General features: G+C 39.2%; 1 protein-coding gene across 1 annotated transcript in view; it reads right to left on the minus strand.

Annotated features, from left to right (window-relative positions):
* The window catches only part of MYO16 (myosin XVI), a 545,489-nt gene that overhangs the window by 408,646 nt on the left and 109,445 nt on the right, over positions 1-27,398 (minus strand). Inside the window, exon 2 of the mRNA XM_057532523.1 lies at positions 4,475-4,738. Within this exon, the coding sequence (XP_057388506.1) occupies positions 4,475-4,700 (226 nt within the window). The 5' untranslated portion in view covers positions 4,701-4,738. The remainder of the gene's footprint in view (positions 1-4,474; positions 4,739-27,398) is intronic.

Genomic DNA, 27,398 nt, shown 5'->3' on the forward strand with positions numbered 1-27,398 from the left:
TTAGTTTCTGTTGTACAACAAAGTGAATCAGCTATATGTATACATATATGCCCATATCCCCTCCCTATTGAGCCTCCCTCCCACCCTCCCTATCCCACCCCTCTAGGTGGTCACAAAGCACCGAGCTGATCTCCCTGTGCTATGCGGCTGCTTCCCACTAGCTATCTATTTTACATTTGGTAGTGTATATATGTCCATGCCACTCTCTTCGTCCCAACTTACCCTTCCCCCACCGTGTCCTCAAGTCCATTCTCTATGTCTACGTCTTTATTCCTGCCCTGCCACTAGGTTCATCAGTACCATTTTTTTTTGGATTCCATATATATGCGTTGGCATACAGTATTTGTTTTTCCCCTTCTGACTTACTTCACTCTGTATGACAGACTCTAGGTCCATCCACCTTACTACAAATAACTCAATTTCATTTCTTTTTATGGCTGAGTAATATTCCATTGTATATATGTACCACATCTTCTTTATCCATTCACCTGTTGATGGACATTTAGGTTGCTTCCATTTCCTGGCTATTGTAAATAGTGCTGCAATGAACATTGTGGTACATGATTCTTTTTGAATTACAGTTTTCTCAGGGTATATGCCCAGTAGTGGGATTGCTGGGCCACTATGGAGAACAGGATGGAGGTTCCTTAAAAAGGTAGGTAGGATTTTGATTCCATAATTTTGCCCTCTGATGTTATGCATGTGAGTATGTTACATTATCTGGAGAGAGGGAATTAAGGGTGCTAATGAGCTGACCTTAAAATAGGGAGAGCAGGGCTTCCCTGGTGGCGCAGTGGTTGGGAATCTGCCTGCCAGTGCAGGGGACACGGGTTCGAGCCCTGGTCTGGGAGGATCCCACATGCCGCGGAGCAACTGGGCCCGTGAGCCACAGTTGCTGAGCCTGCGCGTCTGGAGCCTGTGCTCCACAACAGGAGAGGCCACGATAGTGGGAGGCCTGCACACCGCGATGAAGAGTGGCCCCCACTTGCCGCAACTGGAGAAAGCCCTTGCACAGGAACGAAGACCCAACACAGCCATAAATAAATAAATAAATAAATAAATAAACATAATTTTTTTTAAAAAAGTCAACTATATTCCAATAAAAATTTTAAAAAAATAAAATAGGGAGAGCACCCTGGATTATCCAGGTGAGCCCAATGCAATCACAGGAGTCCTTAGAAGTGGAAGACGAAGGCAAAATATTTGGTCAGGGAGATGCAAGCAAGGCCAGAAAAGAAACAACAGTTCGAACCATGAGCAGCAGACTCAATCTAACATTGCTGACTTTGAAGATGGAGGAGGAGGCTAAGATTTAAGGGATGCAGATGGCCTCCAGAAACTGGAAAAGTCAAGGAAACAGAGTATCCCCTAGAAACTCCAAACAGGGAGCAGCCGTGATGGTACCTTGATTTCAGCCCAGTGGGACCCACACCAGACTTCTGCCCTATGGAACTATATGATAATACATTTATGTTATTTTCAGCTGCTAAGTTTGTAGTAATTTGCTATGGCAGCAATAGAAAATTATTATGCTCCCAATCACCAGTTCATTAGCATTTCCTGTCAGCTCTATTCTAAAAATATACCCCCAAATTGACTATTTCTCACCACATCCTTGTTCCATTTTGGTCCAAGCCACCATCATCTCTTGCTGAATTTATCAACCGAGCCTCCCGACCGATTTCCCTGTTTTTGCCCTCAAAATCCTTCAATCCGTTCAGAATGTGGCAGCCAGGCTGCTTCTGTTAACTCATGAGTGACACCAGGTCTCTCTTCTGCTCAAATCCCCCAGTGGCTTCAGCAGGCACTGGGCACAACAGCCAGAGTCCTTTTGATGACCCTCCCAGCCCCCATGTAGTCTGGCTCTTCTCCTTCTGCCCTCCTCATTTATTCATCTGCTCCTACCCCAATGGTTTCTCCATCAGGGGCTTTGACCTCACCTGAAAAGCTCCTTCCCTGATATACCTTCAGGAGGTAACTGTGGACTCCTCAGCATTTATCATTATCTACCAAACGACATGTTTAACTGTATCTTTTTATCTGTGGTCACCCACACAAGACAGTTGAGCATCGTACAGGTAGCGGTTTTGTCTATTCCATTCATACCTGTCTGGACCGTAATAAAGACTCAGTAGATATCTGATGAATGAGTGTACTTTTCCCATGGAATAGGACTGTTGGGTCTGTTCTTTTGCCCCAATTCCCACTGCTACTACCCCAACCAAGCTCAACCAAGCTCACTCCATTAACGTTTCATCAATGGATTCTTAGTTGGTGTCTTTGCTTCCAGTTCTTATTCTCACCCTTCAGTGCATCCCTACGGATATTTATCCCTGATTAACCATTGCTAAAAACCATTTGTAGCATATGAATTTTCTTCTTAGGTCTATACGATCATTCCCATTGCATTCTGCTTTAAGACCTGACCTTGAAGCATCCCCACTAAAGTTATCTACTTAAAACCATCTTTGCAGCTAATATCTTCACTTTCCACTCCTTTCAGATAGACCTCCTTGTGTGGGACTCTCACTTCTTTGAAGCTGTTCACCTGCACTGCTGCCCAAGGGTAGGGTTTTCTTCTTTCCTTCCTTCAAAGATCTAAGCTTTAAGCAACCATCAAGATCAGAGTTTCTCAAAAATCACAGTCACCAAAAAACTTTGCCCAACTACTCCGCTTCCACCAGACTTCATTTTTACTCATTTATTGTTTTCTATTTTATTGAGGTTTTTTTCTCTCTTTGTACTTGGATTGGAGTCTTTCTGAAGACAGGATTCATCTCTCTTCCTGCTCTTTGGTCACCCAAGTGACAGCACAGTTCCAAACCTATAGCAACTCCTTAAAAAGTATTAACTCAGATTTTATGACTTCAGTGTCTTTGCAAAATATTATAATACATAACACAGTATAATATATAATAGATTCCTCTTGTTCTCTGGGCTTACTATTTTACTATGCTTAATTACTTTTTAACACTAACTTAGGTGTTATTCTTTTCCTGTAGTTATTTTACACAGAAGTTTTTATAACTTTGTAAATATCTTCTTGTTGTTTCTTTACTGTTAAATCGATACAGGGCTTAAATCCACCTGCGTTCTAATTTAGGATTTCTCCAACAATTAGAGACAACAATTAGTTTACCTCTGGGTAAACTTGCTCACTCTTTCCCTCCACACTACTGGAAGGTCCTAGAAGGGGCAAGGGGTGTGGTGAACCTGAGAGACAGTCCCCTGCCCCTTGAGGGGCTTATAGCTTCACAGAGCAGATGGCCATTCAACGAAGAGCTATAAGTGAGAAGAGAATAATAAAACCGGAGGTAAAAGTGCTCTGGGACAGCTTTCTAGAGGATGTGGTGCCTTGGCTGCATCTCAGCGCCTTCACGTGTAAGAGGAGAGGTTGTACGACATGATCTCTTAGGTCCTTCCCAGCCAGGAGAGTCTCTGCCACTCATTCCATTTTAAGAAAAAAAAATCTCAGAGCTTCTCAGAGTCTTCTAGTTTGACTAGCATGCCCACACAGAACCATAAAAAGAACTACTTTCGTCTTCTTATTATTGCTATTATTGTACAGGATGGGCTGTCAGTTTTCTTAGATCCACAATTCCTGTTGAAAGCTTTGGGACCAATGTTACTAAATTTATTATTTTTCCAGACTGGACAGGTTAAAAATATAAATAGCTCTGGGACGACTCTGCCACTGAGGGAGTTACCAAAAAAACCCTTGTTTTTCAGAGATTTTGATTTTGAAATGTAGTTAATGGGTCATGGGTCTGTACTCGTTGCATACCTGCTTTAGGTTAACTCAACCAGTAATTTTAGAGCCAATGAAGATAAATTAACTTATATTTGCTTCTTTGAAGCTTTCTACATTTATACCTACAGCTGGAAAGTCTCTCTCACATTAGAACTTCGGAAAGTAGATTCCAAAAACAAACAAAAAAAAATCATACAAAAGAATACACAAAAATCAAGAAACTTCATAATCTTGTAAAGGCAACTGAAATTTGGATTGAGTATTTTTAATAAAATTTGATACAACAAGCCAACCAACTTTAAGGGATAAGCCGATTGATTCTTCTCTCCCAAGAGTTTTGGGGGGAAGTGACTTCACTACTATATATAAATCCAGGTATGAAAGAATAAATTTCACAACACGATCTCATCATCAAGGAAACAATTTCATTGAGAAAAAGTTTCATTATCGATTTGAATCAACAACTTGCTTTTCAGGCAGGTAATTCTTAAAAAAACATATACAACGATTTTACGAAAATTTTGCCCTTTTTTCACTTTTACGAGGAGACTTGGGACTTTTAACTATGTTCACTGAAAAGAGTAATTTTTTCTTGAATATTTCAGACAGTTAAAAGAAAACCTCTAATATTTAAAAGAAATTCTATCTCCCACTTCCCCACCAAAAAAACAACAAAGCAAAAATATGAAGCACTACATCAGAAAACGATTTTCTTGTCGTTACCTTCTTTGTCATCATGGTGGATAATTGCATCCTGTATCATGTCAGCAAGGTTAAAATGAACTTTTTGATTCTTCCCATGCTTCAGCTTTTTCAGGAGCCCCTCCTGCTTCTGAAAAGCCTTCTCTCTTTCATAGTAGGCTTTGACTTGTTCACAGCGCATGCGTTTTACCAGCCGCTGCCTTTGGCCCAGGGGGAGGGACTCCAGCAAGCACTGGTCAATTTCCATTTCATGGGATCGAAAAATGTTACATAGCTGAAAGCAACCTGAAAGAAACACAATGGAAAAGTCACTAGACCTATTGCTGGAAACCCATTCAGTCCTCTTTGTGCTAGACAACTAATACAAACACTTTAGAGACTGCAGGAAAAGCAAAGAGAGTTGATGCCTTACTCAAGACTGCATAGTAGTAAAACAGATGACAATTAGATATAGATGGGTAATTTTGCTCAATATAATTACTAACAATCCATCCTTTCCTGTTTCTTTAAATCTCTACCAAAGGCTTAAATGTTTCACCATGGCACTAAGCCCCTTCTAACTGAATAATGCCAACTAAACTTTACATGTTAAATTTTGGCAGAAAGCCATTCCAAGTTTTGGAGAACAGCCTAATAAAATTGGTTTTCCATGTCGTGATGACTCTGCTAACCTAATGTAACAGAACGTATGTATGCCATCAATTGTTTATATGACACAGTGATCATTTTCCACAATTTATTGCTGAGCCTTTTTCCTTGTCATCAGTGACATTCATTCCTAAAAGACCTAATGATAGTTAAATACAAAGACTGTGCAATGGAAGAGAGATTTTTCTCTCGGCAACTCAAAATTGTGTATGGAATTGTTGCTGTCATAGTCTTTGTCTTACTAATATAGTTATTAGCAAAGTGAGTTGTCTGTCCTGGACCTGAAAATCATCCCTTTCTATTTCCTATAAACACCACCCAAAGCGCCTGTAATGGAATTGTACAAACTCGTATTGAAACCGGACAGAACCCTGTGGGGCCCTACTGGGTACAAAAGCCTTTCTGTGTCCCCTGTTTCTTGTTTGTAGGAAAGAGGTTTCAGCCTCCTAGACCTTCCCTGAGTTCCAAAGGGCATTTCAAGCAGTTACTAACTAGACGAGTGAGGGAATGCAGAAACAAGGGAAAGGCAGTCCAGAAACAACAGTGCAGGGATGGGGCAGGGTCCTGGTTCCTCCTGAGGGGATATACAGAACAATCTGACACATATCTCTGAGTTCTTCTACAGGAACTAAGCCCCCGCACAGAGATGGAGGAAGGTAACTTGAGGCTGAGCACAGGCGTGTGAAACCCACACTGGTTGGAGCCTGAAGGCTGATGACTGAGATTCCCGAACACCACCCTGTTACCTCCCAACCAATCAATCAGAAGAAGGTCACACAACCCAGCAGACCTCCCTGCAAGTTTTGCCTACAAAAACTCTTCCCTGAAACCCACTGGAGAGTTTGGGTCTTTTGAGCACGAGCCACCCATTCTCCTTGCTTGGCCCTGCAATAAACATTGCCCTGCTCCAACTCCGACTTGTTTGGCCTCACTGTGCATCAGGCACACAAACTTGGTCTTGACAACAGTATATTTACCACTACATTAAAATTTTACTATTGGCAGAAAATAAATGTTGAACCACTGAACACTCTAAAATGTGGCTCACAATTACAGGTTCAGATAACCGTGTGTATGTTCTTCTCTCAAGATATATCTGATGTAAGTCTCAGGCAAGTAAAAGTAACTCTGCATGCACAAAAATGTGACTGACCGTAAGCCACATCTGGAAAGATCGTACCATAAGGGTCTACTTCATCTTTGGAAAGATGCTCTATTCCTTTGACAGCACAGAAAATTGTGCCAATGCTATTTTCATTTCTATTTCACTTGACACTTTGCAAAACGTTATTCTCGCAAACACCAGGCATAACCATCCCTGTTGTGTAGGCAAAGAAAACTATGTTGAAGGAGGCTGTGACTTGTCCAAGACCATGATAAAGTTGTAAATGTCCCATAAAGGCTCAAGACAAAGACAAGATAAAAGACAGTGATTCTTGAAAGCCAGATTTTACATATATATGTGTATACATATGGAGAGGGGAGAGCAGCAGACTTGGGGAACTGTGTTTTCATTGTTCATTAGCATTAGACAAAAGCTCAATGTTTTAAAATCATACGTTTTCATAAAACTCTTCAGCAGTCTTTGCAAGAATGGTGTTAGAAGAATCAGATAGCTACTCACAAAACGTTCCCTTCCCAGTGACGCGAACACAAAGGGACACCTGGGGTTCTGAAATTATGACAAATTGCTCTGGAGTATGACTGTCTGTGAGGGCTCATTAATAATGGAAAGGAGATATCCTCCACTTTCAAACCTGTTTAGAAAACATCATTGGGTTTGATTTATTAACTTGGATGCTCAGGAAACTGTGACTTCCCATGACTTTCCAGGTTTGTCAGTGGGCGCCCAGGGAATCGTTGGAGCCACTGAAAAGCCTAAAGAAGTAAAACAAATGACATTGCAGAGCATCCTGTGCTTATCAGCATGCAGTCCAAGAGGGAGGTTAATCTAATAAAGCCAACAGTCCTCTCGTTTTTCGCTCTTAAAGAAAGGTCTCATGGTGAAATTTTCAATTAACTTTTGAGGAATCTGTGGATACAGCTGGTGATTCATTGAGCAATCCCTCTCCTCCCTCAAAAAGAAGCACCGAAGGTTGTTCCTAAATTAACTCCCTTATGATCTGGAAAATCAAAAGCCAGGGCTGTCAAATTTCAAATCCATACATATATAAAGTATTGATTTTTAACATATTTTTTGTTAAATAATTCCACATGCTTTGATTTTAAATGGTCTAAACTTCGATGTATTTTATATTCCGAAAATGTACTGGGCACTGTGACTTTCTTTTGGCTAATTATGGGTGGATCAGCTATGTCATGTATATGGGCTATATGGATCTCTAAGATAGCACACTAAAAATAGCAGAGTTATGGGAAATATAGTTTTGAGGCAGTCTACTCAAAGTCTACAGAACTTCATCACCAGGGCACTAAGAACAACAATAACTAATTCCTCAGGTGATAATCTGGACGGCCCAGGCGGAGAACAGGAGTCTGAACTGGGCCAGGCTAGTTTGCTCCTGGGACAGGAGTTCTGGGCAGGCACTGGTTTCCAACTGTGTGACGGGGTTGACGGGGTTCTGCCTGCCCAGCTACTGACCCGGGGGCTCTTCCTGCTGACTATCCTACTTCTTTTCCCACTATTTTGACTCTCTTTGCCTAGGAAAAAAGATACAAGAACTAATACAACTTCAACATTATACAAACCTCTTTCTCACAGTAATATGAGTTCATTAATATGACAAAGACACATGTATTAAGATAGGGCATATTTTCATTGTCGTGCAGACTGACTAGCTGAAACCAGTTTTCTCTTCTCCTTAGATGTGAGTGGACTTCATTTGTGAGCTTCCCAGACCAGGCTCATGAAAAATGCCCACATGCCTTTTACCATGTTCTGTCACTTCTGCCAGCTTGATGCCCAGGAGCTTGGTGACTGAGGGAGCCACCTACCAAGATGGTGACAGTGACGGAGCCTTGCTTCCTCCAAGCGCCTTCCACCCATCAGCCCTTCTCTTAGCTTTTTATGAGCAAGAAACTAACTTCTATTGTGTGTAACCACTGACATTTTGGGTTTTAACTCTACGACAATCACAGCATCCTACCTAGAGGATGTTGTTGTTGAGGAATTATTTTCTTCACAGTGCTAAATGGTGATGAAGAAAACATTAAAATTTTCTAGAATTTTGAATGATAAGACTACTCCATTACTATTTACCAAGTGGAGAGCTGGTGAATTTTTAACAATCAGCTCTGGTGGGGTGGGAATGGAATCTTTGAATTATCGTGTGTTTGCCTATCATCATGGTACAAATACTCTGGGCATGGCCAATTAAAACCGACCATGTGACATCACTAAACTCAGAGATGGGACCCTCCAGAATCAGTGCAGGCCGGCTTCAGAACACCACTGCACCTTCCCCGCATGGGAGAATCAAGGGTTGTATGTGCATCAGACAAAACAAATACTCGGCAAAAGATATTCCAGTATGATTTTCAAGGCGTGATTGAAGCAGACAGCATCAAGAATTACCCACTTCTCAAGAGGAAATAACTACATATATGTAATAACCTTTGCTCGGGATGTTTGACTGATTTAACCAACTTGTAGTTTGAGTTTCCATAGGAAGTAGATAAATACCCATATACTTTAAATGGCTTAATCATCAAAATCAGCTGCTCATAGATGGCAATGTTAAATAGTATAAAAACTAGTGAAATTCAAACTGGATTCCAATCTTAGATACAGCATTTTCTATCTATGTGCTGGAGCAAAGTACTCAAGACTTCTAAGATTTTTCTTTTAGTATATAAAAAGGAATTAATATGTCAGGCTTTCTGAGATATTTTAAAAATAGGAGAAAGTTTGCAAAAAAGAAATGTCTGGCACAAAGTAGTCAATGAATGGTAATTATTCTTGTTAGGAATATATTATGAGGATCTATGTGTCCCAATTATTGCATACATGGGATGTGTAAAGAGAATCAGAGAGGTAAAGGCACTCCCCACAAAGCGCTTCAATGATACCTCTCCTTTTTATTTTCTGGAATTCTCCAGACACAAGGTCTTTGCATTTCTGTTCCCTCTGCCTGGAATGTTCTCGCTCTGACAGCTGAAGACTATGTAGTTAGCACCCTCTGTCCCCCAGGTCTGCACTCAAAACCCCCTTCTTCATGAGGCTCCCACAGGCTCCCACTTTACCTCTATTTGCAAATGTCCCCTGATAAAACTTCCAATTCCTATTCGCTGCTTTGTTTTCCCCTTTAGTACTTATCAGCCTGAGTTACACTTCTACAATAGCAATTATTATACTTAGAATACATATTATACTCATACCAATACTAACGCTGTCTACTAAAAAAGGTATATATTTTCTCGTTCACCTATAAGCACCACAAAGTCAGGAACTTGGGGTGTTTTATCCACTGCTTATTCTTAGTCTCTGGAATAGCAGATGTTCAATATTTTTGCTGTCGTTAAATGAAACTGTTTAATGGGCCATTAGATAGTTGGCAGGAATATCATGTCTATTACTAGGACCAGATCCAGAATTCAAGGTGTAGTGGATAAATGCTTATCACTTCTATTCTTACAGAAGGGCACACTGACACCATACTTGTCATCTAATTGTTTTTCCTCACAAAATTATTTGGCCGGACACAGTATAGCCAAGTTTACCACGTATTGGATTTCCTGCTCTACAATGTGACATTTTTGGGGGTGAGGGTGGGGAAGGAGATGCCTATACACATGACTGCCCTGCAATTCTAGATAAAAATGTACAGACGTGTATCACAGCCAGAAGTCCCCGCTCAGCGAATGTGCATCTCCATATGACAAAAACTGAGAGCCAGCAGACAAAATACATAAAGGAAAAAGCCCAGATCTATATTCAGAAATAAACGTGCAATATCTGTTACAAACTTTAGTAGCCCCATGCTTTGGCTTTGGAGGGTCCCACATAATGTGTGACTTCAGGACTTTATATTGTAGCAAACCAAAAATATAAAAAATAAGTCAAGGGCACTAGGAAATGAACTCCTGAAATTATTCTACTGTACAACTACCAGAAATGCTTTCATCTCAATTAGAATCAAAGTCTTCATGTGGCCGTGGCACACTCAATGTGGGACATTTTTGTGCATCTCTCTCTGTGACTGCTAGATTACACGGGTAGAAAAAAATTAGTAAAGGCATAGATAATTTGATCTAAAGGACATCAGTAGAAACGTGCATCCAATTTTCAGGGAAAAAAAGTTTTCTTCCAAGAATTCATAGATGATTTACAGAATTGACTATGTCTTAGGCAGCAAAACAAAGCAAATTTCAACAAATAGTGAAGAAGTGAAGTTAGACAGGCATTTTCTTAACCCAGTTGAGAACTTCATCTCAACCACAGAAATGAAGCCACACCTCCCAATATATTCAGAAACTTAAAAGCTGATTCTAAATAAAACATAGTTTAAGTAGAAAAACATGATAGAAATAATACATTTTTAGAACCAACCATTGATGAAAGAAAGTCTATATCAAATTCACGGATGAAACTAAAATAGCTCATAGAAATAAATCTACAGCTTTAAATGTATATATTAGAAAAGAATCCAGTCTTAGAATCAATGAGAAAACTATCTGATTCGTAGTTAGAAAAGAACAATAAAAGAAGCGCAACAAAAAAGAAGAAAATAATTAAATAAGGATATAAATGAATAAAAATGAAATAAGGAAAGAACAAAGATAAGGAAAGAAATGAGAAATGGACAATATCTAGAAAAATATAACTTATCAAGAATGACTCAAGAAGAAATACAAACTTGAATAGATTTATAATCATTAAATTGTTACAATCTAATCAGCAAAAGAAAAAAAACTAAACAAACAAAACAAAGCAAACAAACAAACGAACAAAAACCATGGCCCAAATGATTTACAGGCCTTTAAGGAATGGGTAGCTTGCATGTCTCCTCAACTCTCCCAGAGGATGGAAAAGATGGAAACTGTCTCAACTCATTTTCTGAGACTAACATAAACTTGATATCAAAACTAAATGAGGGGCTTCCCTGGTGGCGCAGTGGTTGAGAATCTGCCTGCCAATGCAGGGGACACGGATTCGAGCCCTGGTCAGGGAAGATCCCACATGCCGTGGAGCAACTAGGCCCGTGAGCCACAATTACTGAGCCTGCGTGTCTGGAGCCTGTGCTCCGCAACAAGAGAGGCCACGATAGTGAGAGGCCCGCACACCGCGATGAAGAGTGGCCCCCACTTGCCGCAACTAGAGAAAGCCCTCGCACAGAAACGAAGACCCAACACAGCCATAAAATAAAAATAAATAAATAAATAAATAAATAAAAAGAAATCCACACCAAGAAAAAGGAACCGTCCTACACTGTTGGTGGGAATGTAAACTGGTACCAAAAAAAACTACTAAATGAGGACATCACAAAAAAAGGGGTATAGATCAATCTCATTATACATACGCATGCAAATAGCCTGTGTGCACATTAGCAAAATGAACCCAGGGGTGTGCAATTTGTTAGTGGAATGAAAGGATGGCTAATCTTAAAACATCTATGAATGCATGTTGCCACTTTATCTTCTGTTTCAAATTTAGAAAAGGAAGGCCCTCTGTCATTGCTTATATTCTACCACAACATGAAGGTTTTACTCAACATAGAAAAAAAGAAAAAGGAATAATGGACATAAAATATGGGTAGGAGGAGGAAAAAATCAGTTATCATTGTAAACACTGCTACCTACATAGAAAAAACCCACACATTCTATGACTCAGCTATTAGAACTGATAGTTCAGAATTATGGTTAACACGAGTCAGTACTGGCAAAGAAGAAGAAAGCTACATTGCTCCTGGTGCCTTGTCCAGATCCCCTTCCCTGGCTGGTTCACCAATATCCTCAGCTGCTCTGAGTACTGGCTGGTCCTCTTCCCTGGAGAATTCCCTGCTGGGCTCAGTCTCCCAGGGAGTGGAAGACTCTACCCACCTACCATGAGCCATAGTCACTGAATGCCCTACACAGAGGTCCAAAAACATGTCCAGCTGACCCAAGGGGAAACGACCCTATGATGTGATTTACACCCTAGAGAAAAGTGAATTGAGATGAATACAGACTTTACACAAGACTACACTGTTTTTCTGCTCTTTGTCTGTTCCGTGCCCTGCTTCCCTCACTCCCTGATGGATTTTCCCTGCTGAGCATTCCCTCAATAGACTGTGATGGATGTGCTCCTGAATCCCCTCCTCAGAATCTGCTTCTAGGGGATACAATCTAAGACATATAAGGCTTCCTATATTTACTTTAATTTTCTATTAATTTTTGTGGTTTACTCCAAAAGGAAAAAATTTTTTCATAGATACAAAATCTATTCACACTGAACATACTTAATGATGTACATGTTCAAAACTAGAAATAACAGCACAAGAAATAATAAAACACACATGCAAGAGAATGAAGTTGGAGCCTTATTTTTCAGTATATACAAAAATTAACAGAAAATGGATTCAAGGCCTAAACATAAGACCTAAAACTACTAAATTCATTGAAGAAAAACATAGAAGCTTCATGACATTGGACTTGGCAATAATTTCTTGGATGTGACACCAAAAGCACAGGCAACAGAATGAAAAATAGACAAACTGGACTAACAGAAACTTTTACACAACAAAGGACACAATCAACAAAGTGAAAAGGCAACCCACAGAATGGGACGAAATGCCTATAAATCATGTACCCAATAAGGGGCTAATATCCAGAATATAAAAAGAATAAAGAACTCTTACAGCTCAACAGCAACAAAAATCAAATAACCAAATTAAAAAATGGGCAAAGGACTTGAACAGACTTTTCTTCAAAGATGATATACAAATAGCCAAAAAGCAAATAAAAAGGTTCTCCAAATCACTACTCATCAGAGAAATGCAAATCAAAACCACAATGAGATATCACCTCACAGCCATTAGAATGGCTATTACCAAAAGAAAACAAAACAAAGGCAGAAAATAAGAAGTATTGACAAGGATGTGGAAGAAATTAGAAATTGGAACACTTGAGCACTGTTGGTGGGATTGTAAAATGGTACAAAATTCTATGGAAAACAGTATGGAGGTTCCTCAAAAAGTTAAAAATAGAACTACCATATGATCTAGCAATCCACTTCTGGGTATAAAATCAAAAGAATTGAAAGCAGGATCTCAAACAGGTATTTGCTCACCTATATTTCCTGTAGCACAGTTCACAATAGCCAAGAGGTGGAAGCAACCTAAATGTCCACCAGCAAATGAATGGATAAACAAAATGTATATATATGGAATATATATAAGTATATTCCATGTAATGGAATACTATTCAGCCTTTAAAAGAATGGAAATCCTATCCTATGTTATAAAATGGATCAACCTTGAGGACATTATGCTAAATGCAATAAGCCAGTCCCCCAAAGACAAATACTATATGGTTTCATTTATATGAGGCATCTAAAGTAGTCAAATTCTATAGAAACAAAGTGAAACTGAGCAGAACCCTGAGGGGGCTTCCAGGAGACAGACCCCTCCCCCCGTGTCCCTCACCTCTTGTTTATAGAGAAGCTTTAGTGTCCTACGCCTTCCCTGAGTTCCAAAGAATAAATTTAATCAGAGAAGTGAGAAAATGTAGAAACAATGCAAAACAGTTAAGCAAGACCAAATAATAATAGGACCTTTAGTTCCTCCTCAAGGGCTAGAGATAATATATCCTTGAGTTGTTTTGCAGACACTAAAAGCCCCACCAGGTGGAAGAAGTTAACTGCATGCTGACCACAAGCCTGTAGACCCCAGATTGGTTGGAACCAGAAGGTTAATGATGTTAACTCCCAAAATACCACCCGATTATCTCACTACCAACAATCAGAAGACTGTCCACAAGCTGATCACGCACGCTGAGACCACCCCCCTCACCTTGCCTTTAAAAACCCTTCCTTGAAAGCCAGTGGGGAGTTCGGGTCTTTTGAGCATGAGCTGCCCATTCTCCATGCTTGGCGCCTGCAATAAAGGCTATACTTTCCTTCACCACAACCTGGTGTCAGTAGGTAGACTTTACTGCACATTGGGCGAGGGATCCAAGTTAGGTTCAGGAACAGAAGTAGAATGGTGGTTACCAGGGGCCTAGGGGAAGAGGGAAAGAGGGAGTTGTTTTATAATGGGTATAGAGAATCAGATTTTAAAGACAAAAACTTTTTGGAGATCTATGGCACAGGAATGTGAATATGCTTCCACTATTGAACTGGATACTTTAAAATGGTTAAGGTGGTAAATTCTATTTTATAGTTTTTTTTAACTGCAGTAAAAGAAGTAGAAAAAAAAAAAGAGAATAAGACGACACAAAGCACTGCATCACAGGAGATTTAAAAACATACACATAGGGCTTCCCTGGTGGCGCAGCAGTTGAGAATCTGCCTGCTAATGCAGGGGACAGGGATTCGAGCCCTGGTCTGGGAAGATCCCACATGCCGTGGAGCAACTGGGCCCATGAGCCACAATTACTGTGCCTGCGCGTCTGGAGCCTGTGCTCCACAACAAGAGAGGCCGCGATGGTGAGAGGCCTGCGCACCGCGATGAAGAATGGCCCCCGCTTGCCGCAAGTGGAGAAAGCCCTCACACAGAAACGAAGACCCAACACAGCCATAAGTAAATAAGTAAATAAATAAAATTAAAAAAAAAACCATACACATAGTTTAAGTATTTTGTGAAAAATTTACATGCAAACTTATTGTTGATTCCACTTTACACAAATGTCTTCTACGAATTCCAGGAAGGTAGTTGTCTGGGAAGGAGATTAACATGCTTACACACAGGTGTTACACACAGACACACACACACACACACACACAATTACATCTATGCACCCAACAACTCCCCTAGCAGAAGTTTAATTCTCAGAATCAATTGTTACAACATGCTTCCAGAGATATCTTTACTGCATATACAATGACAATGAAACAAAGGAACAGTGAGGATTTTCAAAGACAAGAGTATAATCAATTTCAACATATTCCCCCAGAGCCTTAAAAAAAACACCCTTTTAAAGCTTGGAAGTCTTTTTAAAAGTGCTAGATTTTAACATCTTAGTAATCAAGCTGCAGGTCCATATCGCTCTTTGCAGAGCAAAAAATAGTACAAAGAAATTATATTTGGGGAAGATATAGATGTTATGCCCTAAAATATCTCAGGATTTAGGTCGACAATGCCTGTCTCATATAACCCTGCACTGAAACACTTCTCTGAAAAGTGGAGAAATAAACTTAAATAATTTAAATTCTTCTCAAGAAAATCAACAATATTTTTCATCTCACAATTTTACTGATTCTTCAAATGTTTTAATTTATGTATCAAGAGGCCATTTCTTGGGTTTCCATCCAATGATTAGGGCATGCTTTTCTAATGAAAGAATGTGAAAAAATGAAAATGGAAATGAAGCAAATACACAGGACACAAAAATTACTGCACACTCTAAAGTATATTTATTTTTTACATATCAATCTATACTCTTCTACTTTTAATATTTTTGTTACCATATTTCTTTAATAACAAGTGATTTGTTATGATAAATAACTTTTCAGTGGAAATAGGTTTACAGTCATAATTCTTTTCAGGATTTGTTTCAGGGTAATAATAAAACTGAAGATTGTCACCCTAAGGTGATGATGTTCCTGGTTCATTACCCAAGTGGACCTGCATGTTTCATCAAATCTATGGTTCATGGAGGGTACCATGTCATGAATTCTCTGTCCTGTGTCATCAATAGTTCCACAATCATGCCCATGTGCTGATACCCAGCACATTGGTTTACCCTGATACCTAGAGCACTGAATGACCAGGCTTCTTTTCAGAGACAACTCAGCTACACTCAGGATCTTCAGAGCCAGGTGGCTTAGAGCCCCATCTCTGGATGTCAACTCTTATCATATACACTTAATGAGAACTTCTCTGGGGAAGTCTAGCCTCTTTAAGATCAGAACTGCCTACTGACGGCTGTTCTCAGAAGCTTGGAATGCCCTGCCATACTGCTGAAAACAAACCCTGTCTTTTCCTGAATGCCCCTGCCACTGGATTTCTCCGAGATTTGGAACTGAAATCACTGCCCTATCCCTTCCAAGAGAGGGCAATGCCGTGACATTAAAACAGCCTCAGAGAAGGTTGAATTCCTTTGTAGCTCAAGAGAGAAGCTCTCTTTGGACTCATCATCAACACAGTAGATTTAGACCCTTTACCTCCAATTACACATTTTGGGGCCCTCAAATTTTAAACAATCTTCTGCTCTGAATCCACATCTACACATTTCATCCTTAGTCAACATCTTCAATTCTGGTTGGAAGAGGCTCAGCTCACTCTACTCCTGCCAGATGATATGTTTAATAGACAAATTCCCTGGTGTTCAGACTGTCTTAGAATGGGATTCCTGCCAATTTCAACACACTAGTTCCCTCCTAAGGAAACAGAAGCTGTGACTGGCTCAGGGACCCCACCGGTCAGTCATGCAGCTTCCTGGATGCCCTCAGTCTGAGTCCTGAAACAGCACTCTAAAATGAACATTGTGTATTTCAAGGTCAAGATCAATTAGCACATGTTATGTGTGCTTTAGTAATGTTAATAGCTCCTCTTTAAATTTCTTTTTTTTAATGCAAAAGCTTGTGTATGTGTCCATACAACTCTAATTTCATGGCTGTAAATATTTTTTTTTAATTTCATCATTGTCCTGAGTCTTGCAAATTTTTCTATTTAAAATGTTACTTTGATGTAAAATATTTGATATTTGACATTATTTTGGTATAAAATAGTTTCAACCCTGAAATATGAATTTCACATTTAATATTTAATTTTGGCTTTAATAGAGTCTGGTTCCCCCCTTTCTTTGTAAAGGGAAAACTTTAGGGAAAATTTGGATGCTAATATTTCTATTATCCTTTCTAGGTTAAGTAAGTTTCTAGGTTATATGTTGTGTTTTTAAGTGATTACCACTGCCCTTCACATTAATTTGTAAGACATATTCAGATGAAAGAGATTCTTCAATGTCAGTTGAAAACAAAGAGTACAATTCACAAATAAACATCCATATGTCCAAAATAAGCACTGCCCTTGTCCCAAGTCTTAGTTATCACATTAAACAACCTTGGCTTTGGTCACTCACTGCTCCATCCTGTTGGAAAGACTTTTCAAAAATATGTTCATCTCAGAACTAACACAGAATAAGGGTATAGCTATTACAACTAGTCAAAACCTATATACCCATCATCAAAGGGCTCCACCTTGCCCATGGAAGATTACTACTAATTAGTGCCTTGTACAAAAAAAACCCCAGACTTTTACATACCTGCCGTCTTCATTTCTGTCTTCTGGCTACTCCATTATATGGAATCTGAAAGTATCATTAACTACTAACTATCATCATTTCTTCTGGGAGCCCCCCTTCTGGGCTTCACCTCTCCTAACTCACTTCATGTGGTCCTAGTGGGGAATTAAAAAGGTTGTCCAATTTAACTGCCCACAGAACTGAAAACATGACCTAGGTTGAGCCCATCACAATGGCCGGTACACTGAGGATCAGTGACTGTTCTAGTGTGGGGATACGGTCCTAGAGGGACAATTCAGGATCCTTCCATGAGATTTGCTAGATGGACACTGGGAGATTAAAAAAAAAAAAAAGACCCAGTCGTTGTTTTAATATCAATTCACTGGAAAGTAGGTATATGTCTCATATCTTCTGAGACGGAGAAAGACAGGCAAAGACAGAAAGAGGCGAAAAAGAGATAGAGACAGAGAGAGTAAATAATATCAGTTAAATCCCCAGATCCCAGATCCAGCAGTACCTGAAGCCAGTTTAATTTAGACTTTCCAGGTATATGGGCCATTTTTCAGATATGAAAGCCAATGAATTCCCTTTTGTACTTAAACTATTATGAGTGGATTTTCTGTCGATGGCAACCAAGAGACTCATAAAATATACTAGTCTGTGAGGATTTTTTCTTCCTTCCTGATAAACAATACATTCCTTTTACCCACACACTTCCCTTCTCTTCTGCCATGAATGTGCACCTTATTTCCACAGTAGAGGAAAGGTTCAACTTTATATTATAATGAATATTTATTATAGATTATTTATCTTACAATAATATGTTTCCAAACCTCAGAAAGCTTCATGGTATGTGTTCCAAATGTGCTGTGCTCAAGATGGAGCCACAAAACCAATCCGTGTAGGTCTCTGTCCTTTGTTACTTGGTGTGTCTGCACTGCAGAAAAGCTGGAGGCCTTTTCCCCAGAATTACTGTTGGTAACTCAGACAGTGCTCCATATTCTGTGGGAGGTTTGCTGGTGAAGGTAGTATAAGGAAATCTCACCAAAGGTGGGCAAGATTGAGATCTCTGAACGTCAAGAAAAGCCCAAATAAGGCGTGTCCATACTAAACCTTACAAGGTTTGGAGGCCATTTCAGCAGAGAAAATTGTTGTGGATACTGGGAAAATAAAGACAAAAAGTGTGAAAACATGGCTTTGTTACAGAATATTAATGACAGTCATTCTGTGAACTGATTACTATTGATCACTCATTTTCATTTAACAAATATTATTGTGTCATTAGTATGTGTCCAATATTATTAATGTAAGTTTGGTTTTAACCTAAACCAGGTTTGTTGTAGGATCAGTCTTTTGTTGCCTGAGGGCCTCCAGACCCAGCCTAGACCTGGGGTAGGTAAGCCTTGACCTTGACCAAGGGATGTATGTACCCAGTACCCAGTGCTGACTGCAGAGATGGATGAATGCGTGATGGACAAATGAGTGAGTGCCCTGGAGGAAGGGTGTAAACTCAGTCCCCCAAAGCTAACCTAATAAGTAAAGTTATTCAGATAAATAATAAGGAACTAGAAATTTAGGAAATGATTCAACCTCCAAATGGTTTTCTCCCCTCAATTATGCTCCACAGAATGGACTTTTATAAGCTTAAAATAGGACGCACCAAGAGGCATACCCTTCATCAATCTCATATTTGTTCTCAGCTCACTTCAGTGAGCTTTTCCTCTTTTTCTACCTGATTGAAGAACAGCCAATTGATTTCCACAAAACCATTCATTAATTTGTATCTGTCTCTCCTGTCACTCCTCACTTCTAGATAATAAATAATTCAAGCTTCTTTCATCTTTCCTTATTCAAAAGACCCTGAAGCTTTTTTGCCTCTTATTTATCCTTCCCTCGACCACATCCTATGAGCAAAAGACCTTTCCAAGCTGAACGAAACAGAACTGAGGGCAGTTCTAGAGGGGCCACTGATAATTTCCCTTTTGCATTTTATCATCTTGCTTTAAGATGCAGGGAAGCTCCTGATTACCTTTTTTAACCACAACTGTCTGTGGAGATAACATATTTACTGAACTGTCCATAAGCAGCGGTGGGTAGTTTTCTGAAGATAGAAGTCAATATAAAACCCAACAGTTTAAGAATCATTTAAATGGACTCTGCAGTTGTACGATGCTTCCTCCTTAGAAAGGAAAACATAATGCAACTGTGGTTTGGAACAGAAGTTTTCAAATCATGGCACAAAAAGGGTCCCTCTCCTATAACAATCAATAATACTACAGGTACTATTCTAGCATGAATTTATTTATGACAACTGATGAAAAACAAAGTTTCCTTTCTGTCAAAGCTCTTCTAAATCTGCATCGCCATGAACGTTATTATTGTTGTTGTTATCATTATTTTCATTTCTCAAGCGATTAAACTATGCCCGAAGAGTTTAAAACACAAAACAGCCCCAACACATAGCCTTAATGACGGCAAGTGTGGAGGCATAGATGGATTTGAGTTTACCAAGATGAGGAATTAGATACAGTGAACTAAAACCTACTCAAGTATTTCCTATCTTAAAAGCAAACAAACAAACAAACAAAAAAAGCAAACGACTTTTCTGAGACCACATCTCTGTCCACAAACTGCCCTTTCTATCCTTTTCCTTTTAGAGGTGACCATCTCTAACCTCCTAAGTCTTCCTGCATTTTGCTTTCCTGAAAGAAAGTATCCTTGTAACTCTGACTCATGCTGAGCTGAACTAGACAAATATTTTGAGATAAATGGGGAAGAAAAAAGAGAGTTTGATATCTCAATGCAGTGATGGTATGGAAGTTAAAATGCAGTAATTGGGTGGCAAGACATTTGAGAGACAGACACAAAGAACTTTTTTAAGAAGTTTGGAAGTAGAGGTAAGTGGAATTATGGGATATTAACTTGAGTAGATAAGAACATTGAAATAAATAAGAACATTGAAAGTATTTATTTCTAAGTTTGGAAAGTATTAATGAAACTTTAAACAAAAAAGTTGACTTCTGAGAGCCTAGATTCTCTGAATCAACCACATGAACCACGTTCATCCCTGTCTCAGGGCCTTTGCACCTGCTGTTCCCTCTGCTGGGCACACTGTTCCCACACATCTTCACGTCCCACCTCCCCACTTATTCAATCACTCAGAGGTCACTTCTTGAGAGATGCTGTCCCTTAACCACCTATTTAAAATTGTCCCTTAAAATTGTTCTATTCTCAGGCCACCCATGAGATCTTTAAACTTTTTAATTTTCTTCACATCAGTTGCTGATACCAAACATTTTTATCTACATCTGTTTACTTATTTACTCTCTGTCTCATCACTGGCATGGGAATTTCAAAATGTGAGGGATGTGAGCTAGCTCTATTCTCCTTGTATCCTTAGCCTTTAGATCAGTGCTTGGAAAAGTCTAGGAGTTCAAAAATATTTCTTGAATTAATTAATATCTGAATTAATGAATGAATAAGACAGAAGGAAAATGAAACTAAATTAATCCACCCAGCTCACTTTAGTTGCCATAGCATGCTTATGCCCCTCAAGCGACACTAAGGGTGAGTCAACCATTGAAAGTATAAAGAGTCCCCTTTCATTCACCAAAGAGCCTACAGAAGGGAACGTATCACATTAGCATAACAGATGCCAGGTAAGGACATGGGTGTGGAACCCTCCAGATATAATGACAAGCCTTTAATAATGCAAGGTCAACACTGCAGAAATACACAAAGATATATCCTGGATGGACCGGCAGGGCACACAGAGCCTTGACACTCCTAAGAGTCTGTAGAAAAGTGAAATACATGAACAGTGCAGTCAAATGTGGAACAATAGACATATACTATAGTAATTTATCATTTTATACATAGGCTTCAACTCTGGTTTTTTACTTCACAACTGATGACACAGGAAGGATAGATATAGATATAAAAGGTAGATGATAGATAGATATATAGGTAGATAGGTAGGTAGATAGATAGATAGCTAGATAGGTAAGTAGAGAGGTATTAGAGTTGGATTTGGATACAGACAGAGATAGCTTACACTAAAGATTTATCTTTAGCAGCACATTTAGTGATCTCTATCTTGTTCTTAATTGTGTTGGTTTTATGAGTCCTAGATTTATCACTAGTATGAGAGCTTTACTTATTCTATTTAAAAGCTGGTTGATAAAATAATAAAATATTCTTACACATATCTAAAATATTCATATAAAGATTATCAATACACTGTTCTAAAGGTAAGTTTGGAGCAGTTGTGTTACATATTGAAACTAATTGATTTAGTAGAATTATAGATATTATCGATCTACAGATCTTATTCTAATACACTATTACATTTAAACTTCTGAGCAATTTTTTTTAACCTGATCAGGGACTTTTTTAAATTTAAGACAGGTTGAATAATTTTAATATTGAAAGGAAAGGTAAATATTTGAGAATATCTAAGAACGGTATGAAAAAAATCAGAAGGGACTTGCCTTATTATATATTAAAGTTACTATCAAGGCACAGTTACCAACAGAGTATGGCCAAGAACTAGACAAATGGATCAGTGTAACGAGAAAAAAGTGATCCTCATCTTACATCACACAAACATCTTAAGTTTACAAGGATTAGAATTAAAAATGTAAGAATTGAAGTTTAGAATAATATGTAAAAGATCAATCATTTAGCTTCAGGAAAAACAGACAACCCAAAGAAATAAATAAAACCAAACTCTGTAATAGACAAGAGAGCCATCGTTTCTATACAATTACAAGAAAATTAGATGCCAACCAAGACAAAAGAAAAAAAAGGAAGGCTCTCTTCAGCACATGTCCAGAAAAATATGACTATTTCTTAATATAAAATATTATATAAAGTTGATAAGAAAAAGATAAATAATTCAACATAAAAATGAAAACAGATATGAAGAAATAAGCCTAATAAAAATGGGGAAAACTTTTCATTATCAGTGGAATAAGAGCAGAGCTTGTCAGAAACTATATTTCCACCGTGGAGTTGACAACATTTGAAGATAGTGGCATCTTCAAGCAGTAGCATCTCTGGCTGGCAAAGATGCAGAGATGCACATTCTCGGCTAGTGGTGGCAATCTGAAGTGCTATAACTACTTGCAAAGAAATCTGGCAGTTTCTACAATACTTAAAGGCCCGCATGCCATTTGATTCAGCAGCCCTGCTTTTGTGAATCAATACTCTAGTAATATAAGCCAAAAATACTAAAATAAGTTTTCATGCTTATCGAAAAGGAAAGCGTTTATAAATAAATGGTTTAACAAATGCTAAAGAATGTTACTTAACTATCAAAAAAAGAATGCTTAGATATATCTTCATTAGCCGGAAAAGATGTCCATGTTGTTAAGGAAGAAGAGGGGGACATCTGAGTTAAAGGTACATATTTGAGAAAATATAGATGGTGTTTAAACCACAGGAATGGATGCGGTCACCAGGGATTTTGCAAAGTGTCAGGGCCAAACTCTAAAGAGAGAAAACCGGCAATGGGGCAGAGGAAAAGCTGCCAGGGACTTAGGGGAAAAATCCCAAGAATTGTAAAAGAGGAAGTGAAGTCATGTGAGAAATTGACTCACACAAGGAAGGAGTAAGGTCTGCGGGATTTAACCACATCAAGGTGTTTTAACCAAAGTGGATTCAGTGAAGTAATGAATGGACCAACTGGGAGAGTAAAAACATTGATGAGGGTCAGAGGTCATGTGTGTCAACTTTTCTAAGGTGTGACCATGAAAACAAAGAAATGAGGTGGTGGCCAGAAAGGAACAGGAGGTCAAGGGGGACTGTTTAATTGTATTCAAACTGATGGAAATGGTGCAGTGGAGAGAGCTCGGTGATGCAGGAGAGAAAAGGGTAAATGAAGGAGGGAGGAGCCAGGTAGAGTCCAGAGCACACTGGCTTTGGGTACAAGGACGAACAATTCAGGACTACAGAACAGAAGTGAGCAAAGAGCAACTCACACACTGGCACCTTTGTAGACATAATGGTGCGAAGACGCAGGAGTTACATCTGATGGTTTCTATTTTCTCAGGGTGGGCGATCCAGGGAATCTCTAGGTCAGAGCAATCATGCCAACCGGGGAAACATGGTAAGAGTGTGGGAGAGTCTTGTCTGTCTAGAATTAAAATGAGAGTTGTCTGCTTTTGCTCTGACATCAAGGATCGTCCACTGCTGAGGTATAAGGACAGACAAGTTGGAAAGCTGGGTTCGACCTGGGTTAGGCGTTTGTCCCTTGAGTGCAACAAAGGGAGGTGAGGACGAGGGAGTGGAGGGGCTTCAGGGATGGACCCTGGATCTGGGATGGGCAGAGAGCAGGCTGAGGGAGACAAGGCAGGCATGGGAGCAGCACGGTGGTGTTTCAATGAGCTGGCGGAATAGAGCAGCGGAGGTTTTCAAACAAGTGAAGAGCATGGAAAATCAGTGCAAGATCTGGGAAGGCATCTCAGCAGAAGTAGCATTTACAAGAATGAGCGACAAGAAAAACAAAAATAAGGTGACCTTGATATATTGTAAAACGTGTTTAATATGCAAAATAGCATCCTTTCTGGTATAATTCCTCCTCGGTTGCTGTGAGTGAATTAGCGGTTCTGGAGTCTATTCATTGTAAATAACTTTGACCTTCCTTCTACCACAACGAGTGCTGTTCCAACCCCATATACTTAGAGAAGAACTGAACCGGGAGAGACAGAAGCCGGGTGGAGTTGTTCCAACACTTCAATCCCCGAGGCACAGAAGGGAATTTCATGGGGCACACCTCAAGCTCCAGCTCCAGTTTGTTAAGAGGAAACCAGAAGTGCAGGCGCAAGGTGTCACAAGGCACTAGAACTCTGGGAGCCCATGACTCCCTAGAGCTCATTTTCTCCTTAGTTTCCCATTTCTGCTTGGACCTCAGCTGAGGTTTCTGGCCAAGTTCACAGGTCACCCTCACCAGGCACAACTCAGAATCTCACTATCTCAGTATCACTGTGGACCCATCTGAAGATCCTTCTGGGCCACAGAGACACAGGAAACATCTGCACTTTTTGTTGTGGTGTTCCTAAACCTTCCTGCTACAACGTGCTTCCACAATACATTTTTAGACTCTAGTTTTTAACATTTCTGTATAAGATGTACGGCACATTAGAATCAGGCCAGGTCCCAGGGAGTCAAGAAGGAATGTGGGTGGTGATGTAAGTCTAAGCCACTTCTTTCTTTGAATAGTCTCTCTTATACTGTCTTAAAGTTTTGCTTTTCTGATTGTAAAAGTAAAACATGCCCATTGTAGACAGTTTTTAAAATATAGAATAGTTTATTAAAGTAACTGATAATTATAATTATCATATAAAGAATTTTATATTTAGTCATAATTAATATATAAATATTTAAGTATAAATGTTTAACTATGATTATTATTCTGATGGCTGATTATAATTAATTGTAATTATAATAACCAGTTATAATTAATTATAATTACAGTTAATTAAATTGTAATAACTGATAATTCCATAAGTCAGAGTTAGCAGCTACTGTTGAAATCTGCATTTAGACCTTTCGGTATATACCTGCTTTAACATTAAATGATGACTGATGACTACTTCCCCAGATGATTAAAAGTTCCTTGGAAGCACTCTTCACTGGTCTCCCAACATCCCACCCTAAGGCTGCCTTCCTAGGATCCCATGTGGTTCTGCTGTTGAACGTTTTCAGAAGCTCTGGCTCCTTCCCTGGAATTGATCCACTTCCAGGATTGCTGCCCATCTTGGAAGTGGACACATGATACGGCGACCAACAAGGGCCAGGATAAAAAAGACAGCACGTGGAAGACACAGAGCTCACGCGAGGAAGGAATGGAGTGTGAAGAAAGGAGCAGCCCGTTAACCTTGCCAATCCATCACCCCAATGTCAAGATCAAGGGAACAGAGTATGGTAACATCTTCTGCATCAGGAATAATGATTAAACTGTGAATTATGATCCTTATCAATAAACATTTCTGATGCTGTAAATGCCCTCATTATTCCTTCTATATTCTATTCATTCTTCAAGATCGAGGTCAATACTGCAAAATGTCCCTTGACTAGTGGCACATGATGACATATAACGTCTGAACTTCTTTTAGCATGCCGTACCATTCCACCTGAGGACAAGTTAGCATTTGACAATATTCATGCTTCTTTTCCATTTTATAGCTATTGCCAAACACAGAGCTTAGGACATAGTCGAATCTTTAGTAGGAAGTTGGTAATTACTCTGATAAATTCATCAGCAACACTTTTTCCAGGTATTTGGATCATTTCACTATTCATTAATTTTAGGTTTCATCTGGACTGCAAGAATTATCTCAGATGCTTCCATGGGTCACATGTCATCACTTCTTCTAATTTTCTGAAATTCTAAACTCAAATAACTCAGCTGCAACAAAAGTAATGTAAGGCAGGAAAGCGCAGTCTCGTGTTGTATTTGGCAACCAAACTGCTCCCTGAACCTCCAAGTTCATGTCACCCTGTCCCTTTCTGCTTCTCCTCATGCTGCACGGCTGCCCTCCACCAGGTTTGCACACACTGCCTAGGAGGACCCAGGGTCCTTGGAGAAATGGTGCAGAGGGTTCCAGGAGTTTCCTCTGCACAAGCACAGACAGGAGAAATAATGACATTCTGCTGGTGCAGTAAAACATGAGGGGCAACACAAAACCAGCCAAGAGTGCAGTCCTAGGTGCATTTCACCAAGACGAGAACCCCAAGATTTCTGGGGTTAAAACAAAGACCCCTCACAATTCCTAAATATGCTGCACATCGTAACAAATTACTTTTATTAATTAGAGAGCTAATTTTCAAACTTACAAACAAGTGATTTTACAAGGGAATTCTTTGGGGAGTTAAAATTGTCCTACAAGCCAAAAACATGCCTCTCCTGGGTGTGCTGAATAGCCAGGAATTTTAATTTTCATTAATCATAGAGTTTTTATTCCTATATGCATTCCCCACAAAAGACAAGAAAAAGGTGAATCTTGTCCCCTTCTTGATTACCAAGGTTTTTTTTAGGTTCCCTTTTAACGCACAACTCAAGATCCTTTCCAAACATGTGTTCCCTGAATGATGTTACTTAAAGGTAACATTGTTATGTCCTCTGCCAACAAAACCCTCATCTTAGGAGGGAACCATTTTCTACAAATGTCATCTGTCACTTTAAGACAATGACATGTATGTACAGAACTTTTCAGAAGTACTACAGGAAAAAAAAATGCATCTCTAGCGAGCCATTTTTACCAAAAATGTCTCCCTCTTCATTATTACCATCCAAAAAAGGTTTACATGCAGCTTTTGTCTAGCTCAGAAAATCCTGTTAAAAATTCAGGCATTGAAGAAATCCTTGACGGACCCATGAGAAAAGCCAGTGCCAAACTATTTTTCACCATACTGGCATCAGTGTAGAGTATTTGGTACAGATGTCACCCTAGTCCCTGATCATGGCAAGGTGACTGATGCAAGGATGAAAGTTTACAGTCAACGATAAACCCAAAGATGAAAGCTTACAAGTTGAGCATTAGGTGTGGACACAAGCAGTAAAACTTGAGAATAAAATAATAACTAAATGGCCTCAGCCATATATTAATGAACTAAGTTTTTACGCAAACATTTTATTAATATGTGCTGATACCTGGAAATATCCTTATCAAATTCTTTTATATGGATTGTTTTTAAAAATTGCTATGTGTATGTATCTTTTTCTTAAAAAGCCAGAGTTTTAAAGATTTCTATACTATCAGCATTTGGATCACACTGGAATTACTTCAGAACCCGGTATTAAGAGGAAATTCATTTAGCATGTAAAACACCTTTCAAAGTCACTCATGCAGATGTGGCATGCCGGCAGACCTGCCTTAAGGCTGGCATCTGCATAAAATAATATTTTAAGAAGACAAATAATCATCTGAGCAAAATAGCAAGGTTACTTACAGCA

This window comes from Balaenoptera acutorostrata, chromosome 18 (assembly GCF_949987535.1).
Source record: "Balaenoptera acutorostrata chromosome 18, mBalAcu1.1, whole genome shotgun sequence".
Lineage (NCBI taxonomy): Eukaryota > Metazoa > Chordata > Mammalia > Artiodactyla > Balaenopteridae > Balaenoptera > Balaenoptera acutorostrata.